This window comes from Columba livia, chromosome 27 (assembly GCF_036013475.1).
Source record: "Columba livia isolate bColLiv1 breed racing homer chromosome 27, bColLiv1.pat.W.v2, whole genome shotgun sequence".
NCBI lineage: Eukaryota > Metazoa > Chordata > Aves > Columbiformes > Columbidae > Columba > Columba livia.
This window is the reverse complement of record NC_088628.1, coordinates 2259717-2275707: the sequence shown is the minus strand read 5'-3', so window position 1 is coordinate 2275707 and position 15991 is coordinate 2259717. Positions and strand designations below refer to the sequence as shown.

Genomic DNA, 15991 nt, shown 5'->3' with positions numbered 1-15991 from the left:
ATTCCTACTAAAAGTGCAACAGCATAGAATCATGGAATCATTTTGGTTGGAAGGATCATCGAGTCCAACCATAACCCAATTCTAGCACTAAGCCACCTCCCTGAGAACCTCATCTAAACACCTTTTAAACCTCTCCAGGGAGACAACAAACAGGAAACATTACTCATTTCTGCATCATCTTCAAATGAACTGTTCCCACAAAAAGCCACCTTTGGTTACCCACAGGTTTAAACCTCTCGGGGTCATCTCGCCCCAGGGCTGAGAGGGGAGGAAGGTCCTGGGGGCTTCATGCATCCCTGTGAGCACCAAATCCACCCGACATGGCAGGGTGAGCTGAGCCACCACTCAGTGCTCATGGTCACTCGCTGCACCCCGAGACAGCTGCAGGCACACGGAACCAGCACGGTGAGAAACGCTGGCCCGGTGGTGATGGGGAATGGCAGGAGTAGAACAGAGGCCATTTCTTCCAGCAAAAGTATTTCTAGAGTCTCCTTCTTGCTATGGGCTGCCCCTACCTGTTCTGAGGGCAAGAGAGGACAGGGGGAACAGGACAGGAAATAGAACCACTTGCGGTTTCATTTGATCTGAAAGCGTCACCGTGTCAAGTTTCACACCTGAGGAGCGGTTGCAGAGCTCTGGTTTCCCTTCATGCCAGCGAGCACAGCAGAGATGCCCTGACCGCCCTTCAGCCTCGGCAGCTGTGGGCGTGAAGGTCATAGAATCGTTTTGGTTGGAAAAAGATAGAGTCCAACCGTTGCCCACCCCGGCACTGCCCCATGTCCTGAGAACCTCATGTCCGTCTGTCCAGCCCTCCAGGGATGGTGACTCCAGCACTGCCCTGGGCAGCCTGTTCCAATGCCCCACAGCCCTTTGGGGAAGAAATTGTTCCCCAGATCCAACCTCAACCTCCCCTGGCACAACTTCAGGCCATTTCCTCCTGTCCCATCACTTGTTACCTGGGAGAAGAGACCAACAGTTTGGTGCAGGTACAGTCCCAACAGAGAGGCCAACACACCTTTTGCAGCTTCTGGAAACAAGAGTTTTATTAGGTACAACATGTTCATACACCTCCACAGGGCAGATGACCCCATGCACAGCACACATGAAGGGCCATCTTTTCTAAACTGATTTGAGGGATTATCATATCCCATCTCATGATTTGTCCTTTTACACAGCATTATTATCAGTGCATTTCTTTATCAGCTATAAAAGTGATTTCTAGAAAAATACTCTTGACGATCCAACATGTTAAAAAATGATAAAAAAGACAGACATGGAAAGATCAGAACTGCATTTCCTTAGAGGAAAAAAAAAATATGAAAGGAGAAACGAAGACAAGAAGTTACATATATACCTGGAATACATTTCTCAAAACTATCTTTGGCTTGTAAACTGAAGTGCGCATAGGTAGAAGGAAGCAAAATGTTTTAAAAGGGGAAAGGGGCTGAAGGCGGTGATGAAGCAATTGAAACGGTCACCAAACCAAACAGCTGTAGTTGCGTTACATGATGTGAGTGCCACCTCCACTGTTTCGGACTCTTCCTGCTCTGGTCCCTTCACATCTCACATTTGAGCTCAGTTTGCAAACAGAGAGGCCAAATGAAGCTCAGACCTGCTCGTACTGCGACAGAGTCTGACAGGTCTCCCCCAGCGAGATCAACAGCGTGGGCAGCTGCGGCTGTGCTGTAGCGACACAGCCCAACCCTATCAACTCCCTTATCATTTATGTGAAGCAGAGAAAATTATTTCTGTCTTTGAAGCACGAGACGATTCTCCCCAGCCCATCCTTCCAAACCCTTCATGTCTTTCGAAGGTCTTGCACTGGCCCCACCACAGTTCCTCTGCTGCCTTAGCGGGAGTCGAGGCCATTCTCCTCCAAGCCGAGGGCTTTGGTCTTAATCCGGAGCTTGTGAGGTAGGGCAGCGCAGCTCCGGCCCTTCGGATGCTCTTCTGAAGGGCAGGGCAGGCTGCAGGGACGTAGAGAAGTTATTGGCACTTGTTGCTCATCATCTTCATCTGAGGCAGTCGTGGCGCCTTCTTTGCTCACCTCAGCTGGACAGCGGGAAGGGCACATGAAGCAGGTGCTGCCTGACAAAGGCAAATGGAAAGTGTGTTTGTCCAGGCAGCGGTAACTGAGGGATGGAGAGCAAACTGTGGATCTGAAGGCTGCATCAAGCCTCCTTGGTTGCTGAAGGCCAGGTGTGTCCATGGGAGCTGGCTTCAAGCCGCCGCCAAGGGTGTTTCTGAATGGCCCGAAGGTTTTGCAGGAAAAGTCAGCTGGCTCCAGCACCTTCGGCACAAAGCTCTTCGCTGGGAAGCAGCAGGACTCCCCAGCAAAGGGCTCGGCCTCCAGGAGCGGCGAGGCAGCTCTGTGACCTCTGAAATAAACCCCCAGGAAGTCCTGGTAGGTGCTGGTGTCCGGGCTGATGAGCCCGAAGCGCAGCTTGAGGGACAGCAGCTCCGTCCTGAGGATGGCGTTCTCCTCGCTGAGCGCGGCCAGCTGGCTCTCCATGGCGAAGTCGTTGAGGCGCCTCTTCTCCCGCGAGCGCTTGGCCGCCTCGTTGTTCTTGCGCCTCTTCTCCCAGTACATGTTGTCCTTCTTCTCGTCCGGCATGAATTCGCGCTTGCGCCGGGAGGGCCCGCTCGCCCTGCCGTGGAGCAGCTTGGCCTTGCTCTGCTGGAACGCCGGCTCGCCGATGGCGCCCAGCTGTGCCACGAAGGTGTCCATGGTCGCAGATACAGCCAGCGCTCTGGCAGAATGAGAACATTAAGCTATTACCACTAAAGGTGGTATTAATTAATACCAACAAATAAATTAATATAACCATGGGATTGTGTTATCTGTGCCGCAGTCACAACGTGAGCGCTGAGTAAAGCACTGTGCACAGAAATAACCTGAGGACAGCTTCCCTTAGCTATTTGTGTGATTTTGGAGTATTTTTCAAAATAGAATCAGACTCATTTCAGTTGGAAAAGACCCTCAGGATCAACGAGTCCAACCATAACCCAGCTCTGGCACTACCCCATGTTCCTGAGAACCTCATCTAAACGCCTTTTAAACCCCTCCAGGGATGGTGACTCCACCACTGCAGCCTGTTCCAATGCCAAAATACTGTCAGCACGTCAACACACTCCCATCTCACCAGTGTCTGCAAACTCCATCAAGGGGCATTAAAAACACGTGTGTGATTGAGTTTAAAAGGACATATTTTTGCCAACTCAGTGAACGATCGCAAACGTTTTGCCTAACTAACTTCAGTCAGGATAACAAAAATTGTTCTCACATACTACTTATCTCCACCGATCTCAAACTGCCTTACAGAGGAAATAAGTCTCATTGCCACCGTTTTACAGCTAAGGAAGGCACAGGGAGAAGAACTGATTTACCTCAGTCACACCTTAGTTAGCAGCGGAAGTGGGATTACAAATCTACTGCATCTACTCGGTCCCCATTTTTTCCCTAAAACCCCTGGTCCTACCCTGGAAACCTGGGTTGGGTGAAGTTTGTGATTTTGAAAGGCCTGTAGGCAAAAGGGGATGAACACTATGAAAGTCGGATACATATTGGACAGCAGAAATGTGAACACTAAGCCTAAAAACACTCACCTTCTATGGAAGCTATTTGATTAAATACCCTGCTACTTGCAGGTAAAATATCAGATGTAGAGACCTTTGGTATTGGCAGGTTGTCATCAGCTGAGATCTCTGCAAAATAGACAAATCCACATCTCCTCACTATCTGGGTTTGCTCAGTGTGAGCAGAATTTTGTTCTGATTTAAATCAGGCCGAGTTTCATGAAGTATCGTCTGTCCAAATCAGTGTGATTTTGTGATTAAATATGTTTGGAATGCATGCATTTTAATTTAGCTGTAACACATTGACATCTCAAACAGCGTGCAAATGTTCTGAGAGTAACTAAAGACCAAAACAAAGAACGTCCCTTAGCATGAACATGTTGGGGGTAATTCCTCTGGCTTTTGATCAAAATTGCTCCTGATCTCAAAGCATCAAAGGGAGAATTTGAGTGAGTGTATCTGTGGTTTTTAACAGCGTCACGAGGCCAAAATACGCTATTGTTTCAGGGCTTAATCACTTACCAGGAATTTTTCAGGTTAGTATTTGACGCGACTTCTTTGTTGAATGAGTCAAAGATCAACAGGTGGCTTTTTCACTGGGGAAACTCATAACGCGCACTGGGCAAGGTAGTTTGTTTTCTCCTTGTCCTTCTCTTGCTCCTGGTGCCTGTCATAAGAAGTTCCTACAAGAAGTGTCAAGATTACTGTAACCAACACTCACTGTTCAAAACAGCTGGGAAGCAGGGGAAATAAAAGGGATGCAAAATAGGCATTTGTGAGACAGAACAAAAAAGTAACGAAGAACCTGAACTCTTTCCTCCAGCAAACTCATTTCAGCACATTTGTTTCTCCCTTCCCCCATTTTTTTTGGTCCCTCGCGCTCTAATACATTGTGCCAAGGTGGGAATTTCCTTCAGACCCCAACTTAGTGCCGTGTGGATTGAAGCAGAAGGAAGAGAAATAGAGAGAAGAAGTGGGAGTCAAACCAGAGGGAGGACACAGTTACTTGTCCTTGAAGGTGGGGAAGATTTGGAAGGAGGTTGGGTGTGAAATGGGAGGCAGGGCAAGATCAGAGGCAGGATCTTGCCTTTTAAGGGCAAAAAATGAAGCTTTAGCTGGACCAATATGTCAAAGCATCAAGACTTTAGGCCACAGAGGCTAAACTCTACCTGTTCTTTACATCTGCAGCCCACAAAATCGCACATATGCCCACGCGACATTTGCCTTGGGACTCTTCATGAATGCAGACTCCAGTGGAAACTTCAATATTAGTAACGATGGTAGAACTATGTTGGTCCAGTACATTACGCAATCAATATTTCCTAAGGTGCACTGGTATCTGTGGTTTCTGTAGCTATAAGTTGTAGAAGACAATCACTAATGTCTTGCCAGAACATGGGCCACGTTCTGTATTACCTGCATTCTGAGCAGAAGAGAAAGCACCACATACATTGTCAAACGGCAACAGCTTTCCTTTGTTTTTCACCTCGGATTGGCACTAAAGCTGCTTGTTCTGCTCAGACACAGCATCTTTCCAAAGCTACTCCAGAAAGAGCAGCCTTCAAACTTCTCCAGCCTCCTACTTTTCTGAATATGCAGAAAGTAAGTCACATTTTCATGTAACGACTGTCAAGTACATGAAGATATGCAAAACCCCCATATCTTTACCACTTCTACAACGTATTGGATTAGGGCAAATTTGTAATGTCCTAGTTTAATGCCGATGCGGAACCATTTACACCTCCGCAAAAACGATGCCATGTTATATTGAGATTTTTGTACATGCACTCTATCTACCTGGTCAAAAGATCCTCATTTCTGGGAAAACCGCTTTATTTCCACTAACAGAAGACCCCGTTAGGGCTCAGGCTTTAAAGGTTTCGTTCAGCCCTATCTCTGTTTCTTCCTCTTATCTCCACCCTGAGTGGCAGATCAGAGCAGATGCTGATTAATTGTGTTTTCCAGCGGCTTGTACAAAGGCCTCCAGCAAAAATCTTCTATCTAACAGGAACTGATTCACTGCAGATCTACGAGACAATATACGCTTTACTTTAATCAAAACAGACAGCCTCATAAAATAGCTGGCGAGTCTCATTTATCTGTGATCGCAAGTCAAGCCCTCAACCCTCCAATTCTTCTTTTTCCCCCGGTAGGCAGTAAAATAGACCCCGTGAACAGCCATAGATTCAGAACAGTTTCCATATACAGAAATGCCAACTCATTATTTCTCAAGAATAAAGACCATGCACTGGAATTATCAGGTGGTGGATCTCAAAGACACAAAAGGAAGCACATCTTAACACAACACTAAATTGAGATTTAGAGTTCATTGCCTCAGAATAGTCTATTACCTATTTTTTTCACTTTTAACTATATAATCCTAAACTAAATCAGAACTCAGCTGTTAATCTCAAGCTGCTCCAGTACATCGGTATCTAACCCACAGGAGAATTTACTCTGATAAAATGAGATAATTAACAGGCCCCAGCGAGCGTGGCATGATTTACAGCAGAAACCTCTGAAACCTTTCACCAGGAACACTGCGCTGTACAAACACCGCACTGCAAGGACCTTAGGAAAGAAGTTTCAATCCTCACTGTTGCTTCTTCACCTTAGTAATAATAAAAATAATTTTTTTTAAAAAATAGCTGTGGTTTGGTAACATCTTACAATACTCTCTAAACTTACTGGCCTATTTAAAAGGACATTCTAATTACTCATATTCCTGAGGATGTCACGTTCATGCGAAAGCCGCAGTTGACAGGTGTTATTGAGGAGTATGGGTTACTCACTTTTTGCATCTCAGTGATTAAAGTGGGCAGAAAATGCAAAGACACAGCAGAGCTACATGACCCATGTGCCTGTGGCTGCTGCTGGTGGAATTGCTCTGGCTGGTGAAGCTTTAAACCCCAATTCAAAACAAAAAAGGCTCCGAAACAGCTTCATCACACCCAAGTCACAGTTTTGCCATGTGCCTATTGTGAAAACACACAAGTGATGGTTGGCCCAGAGCGCCAAATGTTGCTCCAAGTCTGTCAGTGCCTCGCAGTGCCTTTGCAGACCAACTTTTCAAAATCAAGCACTTTCAGCATCAGGCCAGGTTTCCTAAAGTATGGTTTCCACTGAAGATTTGCACTCATTTGTGCCTTTGTTTGAAAATCCGATTCCAAGACCCCATAAGGATTCTCCGGCGTGGATCACTTTTGAAATGTGGCTACAACCACAGATGCTGAACTCCTGAAAATCAAGTTTTCCTCTACAGATTCAGAGTCTGAAAGATACATTGAACTTCCTGGTATACTAAAATTCTAGGCTCAAAGGCATTAAAATCAGTCTCTGCAGCTTAATCACAACAGGTTGGTTGTTAGGAGCTTGGCAGGATTAGTTTTGTGTTTTGGTCTTGAGGTGCGAGACTTCAAACCATGTAAACCTACCCCAAAATGACCAAATCACCTTCTGTGTGTTACAGCTCGCAGGCTGTAGAACCTTCCTTGGTTCCTCAGCCCTGTGGTCAAAGCCCACATCGCTGAGGCTGCATTGCTTATGGTAACCAGCCTCAAAACCACCTCAGGTATTACTCTGCTTGGAAAAAACTGACCTCTAAAAGTTTACTGTGGCTCTATGACAGACCATAAGACTGGAAATGTACTGCAAAACCCCATAAAACCCCCAAGTTACTAATGATTCTTTGTAGTTGGCAGCGTTTTGCATTTCTTGGTCTGCAAATGCCTCAGTGCGGGCTGCTGATGATTCATGAGGTCTTTGGTTTGCCTCTGCGCTCAGCAAAGAATAGCATGGAGGGGGCTGGTCTTTCTTCCAAGTATTAAGTGACAGGACCAGAGGAAACGGCCTCAAGTTGCGCCAGGGGAGGTTGAGGTTGGATCTGGGGAACAATTTCCTCCCCAAAGGGCTGTGGGGCATTGGAACAGGCTGCCCAGGGCAGTGCTGGAGTCACCATCCCTGGAGGGCTGGACAGACAGAGATGAGGTTCTCAGGACACGGGGCAGTGCTAGAATTATGTTATGGTTGGACTTGATGATCCTCAGGGTCTTTTCCAATGGAAATGATTCTATAAACCAACCCCATCCCCTCATGGCTTGACAGTAGACATCTCGTTGCACTGGGTTTGCAGTTTGGGTCTGCTGTGCTAACAGGAACCAGCAAGGTGCGGTTGCATTTACCTGGGCGTAACTCAGCTGCTTCCAGCCTCTAGATCCTCACTCACCTGACTGATGGGAGAAGAAGAGGAACCAGCCCAGGAACTCACACGTCTGGCTCTGGTTGAAGCAGCAGCTGGATGCTCGTGGCCCAGGCAGGACATGTGGCCATGCATCCGCTCCGCACCTCCCTCTGCACACCCAGGGGAATGGAAAATTCCATCTGGTTCATACCAAACCTGACGAAAACTGCTGTTGCAATAGCGTTTTTTAAAAAAGTGAAGATCAATTCACAAAGATAAAGCTCCTAATTAGCTGACAGTTACCCCATATGTTAAGGTGATGCCTCATCAGGAGGAAGAAGTGAGAGGTGGTCTAGACCCTAACATAGGTCCCCTCCTCTCAAGAGATGACAAGAATGTCATTGTGGGCTGTGAGGTCAATGAGAACTAAGCACGTATTTAAAATTAAGTGCAGGCTAAGAGGTTTTTCTGGCTTAGGCAGGGCTGCCATTGAAGTTAGCAAGTCGATGGTTTTCTGTCTTGGAAATTAGAAGTCAACAACCACAAGAAAGAACTGAACAAATCTCTAATCTTTCCTAGATTCAATCATCAGTAGTTAATAGGTCTCAAAAGCACCCAAAATCCCCATTTAAAAAATGGAGCGGGGTCATCTGCAAATGTCAGAATCCTCCACTCTTTAGGCACCACTGTCACAAAGTCCGTCACAATACTTTAAGACGAAAAGCGGAACAAATCCTGATAAAAACAAGCACCTTCCCCCATGCTGTCAACATCCATTCCCCAGCAAACACCAGTCAGCAGGATTTGATATTCACGATTCCCTTCTTCATCTTTTCACATAACTGTTTCAAAACGCCCAACCTGAAATATTTTGTTTGGCCAGTAAAACTTCCAGGACCTGCTTCATTCCCCATTCTCCTGCCTGTTGTGCAGTCACATCAGCAGCTGCAAATTATTCATTATTTAGAGAACTGAATTAGGCCCTCAGCCTATCGCTGGGCCATAGAGACACACATCTGCAGCAGAACCTGTGGGGTTTTGCTAACCCAGCAGCGCTGCCATCCAGATTCCAGCCCGAATAAATGGTTTCTATTTTAATTAGACAACCCAAAGCCAAGCTCTCCCAGTCCCTCCCTGCTCCTGGCTCCAGCACAAGCACTTCCAGAATGCAGGGCTGATCACAGCATCCATTTACGACAGTCTTTGCAGAACCCAAATAAGCCATGCCCTTGCTTACCCTCCTGTTTCAGAACAAGAAATGGATGATCACAAAATAGAAACCACTCACACTAAGATGTACAGAAACATTGAACAGGAGCAGAGCATATCAAGGACCACAAATTTCTGTGCGCAGCGCCTTTCCCATCGTTCCTGGCGGGAAGATCCCAATCCTTGTGATGTGATGCTCTCTAAAAGCTTTTTGCTTGTTTCTGTTTCAAGGCAATGTAATCCATCGCTACGGGCTCCTCTTGAAGGCTGCCGGGCCTCCCCCACCGAGACATGCATGCAAAGGGCACTCACTGCAAAGCGTGACCACATCTCTCATTCATTAATTGCTAATATCAAGCTTTTCTGTCGGAGGTTTCCCTTTCACTCTGCTATCACAGGAAACAAGGGAAACTTTTGAAGATTTCGCAAGGCAGAGTCACGCAGCAGCCGCTTCTGCCTGAGTTTCTATAATACACAGAACAGGTGACAACTCAAGTCCCAAATCATTGATTTTCTCTGTACAAAGCAACAAGGTGCTTATCAGCCCCTTATCAGATTCAAAATTCTTACTTCTGGGTAACTAAAGTGAAAAACATGTAAATTCACACGGTCTAGTCCTAGAAATAATTTGTCCAGATTCCAACTGATTGCTGAGTTTCCTTCTTAAATCATCAGAAAAGAAGATAAGGCTTTAAATTAGGACTTGGGTTTTGTCTGAAACTACACTAGAGTCATAACTGGAGTGCCTGCGCTGATGTTGTACAATTCATTCCAGATTTCTGCCAAGGCAGCAGCAGTCAGACTGCAGGAGTTTTTGCAAAAAACAGCAAAAGACAATGAAACTCTCTCTTCCATCCCTTGGGTTATTCCTTGCAATACTAATATTCACAGCGCACTTTCTCTAGATGGAAGCAGTGGGAATTTCTGCAGGATGTGCGGCCACAAGCAAATAAAGATACTCGGCCACAGGCAAATAAAGATACTCGTCCTTCTCAAATCACAAAACCAAGTTCTGCTGTTAACTGCACCTTATCTGACCCGCTGCACAGGGTTGGAAGAGGAGGGAGCTGCGACCTGGGCACAGATTCCAGCCAGACACACAGCAGATTACTCAGTGTTGTCACCTACCAGAGCTCTTAGATCCGAGGGGTCCCCAGGAGCAGGGGACACGTCCTCATCTCCCCAAAGACCAAAACTCAGGGGAGGCTTTTGTCCCCCCGTTGCCACAGCCACATTGACATGGCAGCACATCAAGAGCACATGTCAAACCAGCAGTAGCCGATGACCCAGCCAGGAAGCAGAGAACAGCACTGCAGGGAAACTGCGAGAGAAACCACACGGCTGGGAAAGGGCGAACAGCAAGCACTGGATTGTGCTCTAGATGCTTGTGCTCCAGAGCAAGAGCCAGGGCAGGAGTCCTGAGGATGAGGCTGGGCCCTTGGGTCAGTGCTTGTCAGCGGACAAACGTTACAGGCAAAGAAATCCTGAAGTTTAATAAGACTTTCCTATTGTTTTCCTGAAAGACTCTGCGAGCTGAAGGTGCCTCATTACGTATGAATCTCAGCTTTTGGTTAAAAACGTAGCTCTTGTGGATACAGGGGATTAAAAGTCATAGAATGGCCTGAGTTGGAAGGGACCCACAAGGATCATCAAGTCCAACTCCTGTCCCTGCATGTGACAACCCCACAGTTCACACTGTGTGTCTGAGGGTGCTGTCCAGTCTCCTCTTGAACACTGTCAGGCTTGGGGCTGTGACACCTCCCTGAGGAGCCTCTGGGGGAAGAACATTTTCCTAATGTCCAACCTAAACCTCACCTGGCACATCTTCCTGCCATTCCCTCGGGTTCTGTCACTGGTCACCAGAGAGAAGAGATCAGCACTGTCCTTCCTCCTCCCCTTGTGAGGAAGCTGTAGCTGCCATGTCTCCCCTCAGATCAATCAAAAATTTACCACGTGTAGATGTTTCAAAAATGTTAAGTCTTGTATCCTGTATGATACAGCAAGGGCATTCGTCACAGGTAGAAATAGGAGGTTCTAACCTTTGTGTGAGCTCCCAGTGCTCATTTCTTGGCCCTTCTCACAGGTCGTTTTTAATCAACAGAACAGTTATTTACTGTCACAGTCTGTTGAAATCAAAAGCAATTCTGGCTACTAATTATTTTCAGTATCATACATGGATGGGATTTAAAACCAATCATTTTGTTTAAAACGTCCATACTTCATACGTAAAGCAACTACTTGGATGTTTCAGCTACGCTGACATGACAAGAGCAGCGTTTTTCTTTTGAAGGTTTATTCCTTCCCACCCCACGAGAAAGAACGCAGCAAACTGGAATTGCACGTTTTGTACTGCTCAGACCTCTCTACTCACATCAAACTAGATTTTGCATGCGGGGTGCAAAACCTGCCCGCAGGCATCATCATTTCAATAGGAGAACCACACCTGCTGCGCAGGTATCAGCTGGACAGAGCAGAAGAAACGGCTTTGCTGGGAACGCTAAAAACACACAGAATTGTGCTGCTCTGTCTGAAGTTGCAATTCTGACCTCCCCGTGGCGTCTGCATGATGCTGCCCTGCTAAATGCTTAAATTCAAGGAGATTTTTTTCATATTTGGCTTTTAAAGAAAAAAACAATGCAACTTTTTGCTTCTCAGCTCAGTAAGCACATGCCCTGGCACTGAAAGTCAGTGAATGTGAGAGTTCCTCCCACGGCCCCCACTCAGTTCGTGATGTAACTTTTCAGAGAAATCTTCACAAAGAGTTTTTTTATCGTGTGTTTGATGTTAGTTTACTCTTACTATGCGTCCATTAGCAATAAGAAGATTCTGTAGCCAAACCTGAATTTTGTGTTGCCTATATAAATAACCAAGTGGTAATGAAGAGCAGATTGAGGTTTGGTAGTTTTGCAACATCCAGACAGATACACATCACCGCCATACGAGACTCATCAGCTTTTTCCAATGTACACTGTTAAATTCACTTGCATCATGTATCTACAATCTTGACACTTATGTAGAAGGGGAAATTTGGTTAATTCCACAGAACTTAAGATTGCAGTTTCATTTTCTTTTGCATAGCAGCTTTTCTCTCTAGAGTTTTCTCTACTGCGTATTACTTGTGATGACTATAAAGCAGGCAAAGAATATTGGTTTTAGCATTAGACAAAGAGCAAAGAAAGGGCCATTGCTATGAGAGCAACCTGAAAGGGTTTGAATATATTGATTTTCGGGTCATAATTTTAAACCTTCATCCAGGTAAGCTAAACATGTGTATCACCTGCCTTTCTATAAATCCCACATGCCATCAGAATAGTTTTCTCTCTCAAACTTGCTACAGAAGGGGATGTCTGAGAGAAGGAAACAACAACAACCCCTCCTCATCTTTGAAATTAAAAGAAAAAGGCTTTTCAAAGCAAGAGAGGAAAAGGCTTGTCCCCTGCAGCCGTGTGAACTGCAGAAACCACACTACAAGCTGAGCAATGATAGAAAGAAACAAACAGTCCTACATGGCGTTAATAATTTAAGAGTTTTCAGTGCCCGGATCAGTTGTATTTTCTGTCCTAGTCCTCAGTAATTCTGATATTGTAAGGGACATAGTGAAGGGCAGATATATCAATATCTTCCCCACAAAGAGCAAGCAAAGCGAATACCAATTTCAGAGCGTTAGGGTTTTACAGACTTTGACACCTAGGATGAGATTTTCAGAAGAGGTTTGCATCTAAGGACTCCAACACCATGAAAAACTGGCCAAAAGTGTCATAGGAGAAATTTAGATCAGGGAAGGAGAGGATGAAGTCAGGTAGATGGAAGCAAAAGTCTTGAAGAACATATGGACCAGCTGGAACAACACAGGTTGTGCTTCCAGTGCAAGCTCCGCACCTCGGGAAATTCGTAGCAGAGTTTGCCATGGTTAAAATATAAAGTTGAGCAAATGCTGATACCATACAGGGCTGTACTCGGCCTAGGCAATCCCTCACTCCATCCTAACCACTGTTATCACTAAGACCACCTGCCTTTCCTGACCCTGTCATCTGGGCCAACATCTCGGCAAACAGAAGCATACAAGAAAATCTACAAATATAACCAGCTCCATCACTCCCTGAGGATGAGAAGAGGAATTAGGGAGGAAGGTACCAGGCGTCGAAATGCGGCGAGTGTGTGCGCGTCCCTGTGTGCGCACGTACAGGTGTCGGCGTGCCGGCAGGATGGAGAGAGACAAGAATTCAGGGAAAGTCAGGGAGAAGGATAGAGTGTATAGAGATAACATACAGGGGAGAGAGAGGAAGGAGAAAAATGAAAACAGGTGAAGAAAAAAGCGGAAAAGGGAGAAAAAAAGTTAAAGAAAAAATATTTAAAAAAAAAATGCAAAAGCAAAAAGCTGGCAATTTTCACACTGGAAGTCACTCACTTCTCATGAAAACTAGCAGGGGTCTAGGGACAAGCACAGAAACAGTTTTCTGGTGGAGTATTGACACAGTTTTGCCCCCCAACACCTGGAAAAGCCCCATCGCTGCAAACCCCCCATCACCAACCTGGCCAGGACTTACCAGATCAGACGTGCCACCCGGAGTCATCCGCCATCGGCTCCTCACCCCAGAGCCACCCAGCAAGACGCAATGGGGCTGACAAGCTCCTCTTGTGCTGAACTCAGCGCACACCCACTTGTGACAGCCCTGCGCTGAGATACATGTCAGTGGGTCAGTGAGGATTTTTTTTTCACTACTTTTTTTTGCATAAGCAGGGCTCAGGAAAGCTGCAGTCATGTAGCGATTACGTAAGAGACGGTGACAGGCAGTGGTAGAGCGGGCGGCATCACCGACAGGGGTTGATTCAGGTGGCTCCCACCACCAACACAGCTGCTGTTGAGCTTCCCGTTAGCATTTATAACAAAAATAACACATCAGCCCCAGCAGTGGCAGGGAAGGGAGAGACCTCCCTGCTGAGCTTGGAGTTTAAAAAGCTGCTGTAGGTGTTGAGTCACTCAAAACGGTGCCCAGAGAGCTGAGGGTGGCATGGGGGAACCCCATGGGGTGACATGGGTGAACATAGAGAGGAGGAAGGCTTGATGGGTGTAGCCAGGTGGATCTTGCTTTAAATTAGAGGTAGGGCAAAGCAGCAGAGTACAAATAAATACAGAAATTAAGGGCTGCGTCCACCCTGCCCCAAGGCAGCCCTGGCAGAGCCCCTGGAGTCACCCTCTGCCACCCCAAACAGAAGCTGCTAAATTAATGTATACTGTGATTAAGTTAAAAAAGACATACCCATTGTTAATCAATTGACATGATCAGTGCTTTCTGACCACCTGCAAAACAAGGGGATATTTTGGAAGTCTGACAAAAGGGAGATATTGTTTAGAAGCAGACTGTTCAGTTTATATTTAACCGATAATTAATAGATGCATTGTAGGCAAGAAACCAAACAATTATAACTAATATCAAATATTTCTTAGCATAGATACATTGTATGCTAAAAAACTTCTAAAAGTTGTCATTAATATGTAATAATTGCATGAATATAAGCAACGCAAGAGCATCCAGTCTTTGGAGCACTTATGGAGGATGATTCCCCAGAGCTCCCCAGTGCTGATAAATAAAGAATGCTGCTTAATAGTACAATTGACTCTGTTGTTAAGTTTATTTGCTTTGCTTGAACCCCTTCCCACATCCACCCTCTCGCTGCCCCAGCCCATGGTGACAAGGAGCCTGGAGAAGGAGCTCTGCTCACCTCATCACAGAGGCCTCAGCATGGCACCTCAGGACAGACATGTTCCATGCCCTGAGGTCTGGTTCCCCCTCACCTTGGGAGCCAGGGCACAGGGGACAAATGCTGTTGAATACAGCCACCCAGCTGCTCGTCACTTTTTATCAGGGGTTAGGGCTGCGATTTGCCTTTAAATCCCCAGAGGCTGGCAAAATGGGCTGTGCCTGTGCTCCCTGCAGTCAACCCTGTGGGCTCTGCCATGTCAGTCAAACCTGGGCCTCCCTCCATGCGGCGTCTGCGCTCTCAAGGTATGTGAAATGCTTTAATATAGCACTTTTAGAGTGTGTTGGAGTATTTATGCTGTGCTTCCCTCACATAAGAACAAATTTGCTCTGTACAATGGTGGTATGTGAGGTGCTGCAAGTCCCCGTGGGAGGCAAAGGTGCTGGGAGGGCAGCATGGCTTTGAATTTAAGGGATAAACTGAAGTTGGTACAGTTTGGAAAAGCAGAAATTACCTTTGTGGTCTGCTGCCCTATTGCCTCTTTGTAAACCCACCAGGGGCCTGTGCCACCTGCTGGACACTAAAAAGGAAACGTTGAGATGTGCTGGGGTGGAATAAATGAGCACAGTGGAATAAATAAGAGCACAGACAGAGCCCTTACGTCCAACCCAGCCTGCTCGGATCCTTCCAGACCTGACCCTCTGAGCCACAGGAGCACAAACGGGGTTGGAGACACGCTGGTGGGAACACTTAAAAGTATAATAGCAGTGTGGAGAAGGTGCCTCTGTGGGGTGAAGTGTTTTGTAATAAAAAATAATGTGCCTTTTTGCAGGCAAACGTGCCAGGTGTGAGTTGCTGCACATGTCTGCAGTCCCTCAGCTCCAAAGCCCTTCAAACACAGACAAGAGTCTTACCTGAAGTTCTCTATTGTATGATTTGATTTGAACCTTGCCAGTTTCATGCATAGCAGAGGGTGTTAGCTTTCACAGAATCTTGCTTTTTCAGTCAAACGAAGCTAAAATTGCCAGAGTACAGCTTGTCTTTTTAACCAACGTGAATTAAAATTTGCAAGAGCATTGAAGGAAACAAGAAATGTAGGTCTGATTATTCTGAGTCTCTCTGGATGTTTGGCATTATTTTATTTTTAAACTAAGGGACACAGGTACCTGTGCATCTGAAGTGGCCTTTAAAGGTCTGTCTCTACGTTTTGCTTCATTTTATTCTTTTTTTTTCCCTTGGTTCTGACAGGATTAGTGTGAACAAGGGCAAGAGTGAGGCCTGGAAGGGGCTGAGCTGTAGAGGTCACTCTTCTCCCTCATTGCT

The 15991-nt window shown here is 46.1% G+C and overlaps 1 protein-coding gene across 2 annotated transcripts; it reads right to left on the bottom strand.

The window, feature by feature from the left end:
• Window positions 1-1028: 1028 nt before the first annotated feature.
• Window positions 1029-14870, bottom strand: NFILZ (NFIL3 like basic leucine zipper). 2 transcript variants are annotated; one of them, XM_021281349.2, is made up of 6 exons: window positions 14690-14870; window positions 14227-14267; window positions 13513-13643; window positions 4099-4259; window positions 3607-3705; window positions 1029-2750 (listed from the first exon to the last, which is right to left on the bottom strand). In XM_021281349.2, the coding sequence occupies exon 6, from the start codon at window positions 2726-2728 to the stop codon at window positions 1850-1852; it is 879 nt and encodes a 292-aa protein (XP_021137024.1). In that variant the 5' UTR covers window positions 2729-2750; window positions 3607-3705; window positions 4099-4259; window positions 13513-13643; window positions 14227-14267; window positions 14690-14870; the 3' UTR covers window positions 1029-1849. The 2 variants fall into 2 exon arrangements, with proteins under 2 accessions (XP_021137024.1, XP_021137023.1); XM_021281348.2 differs by lacking the exon at window positions 3607-3705 and having other exon boundaries at window positions 14690-14860.
• Between the last annotated feature and the right edge of the window lie 1121 nt (window positions 14871-15991).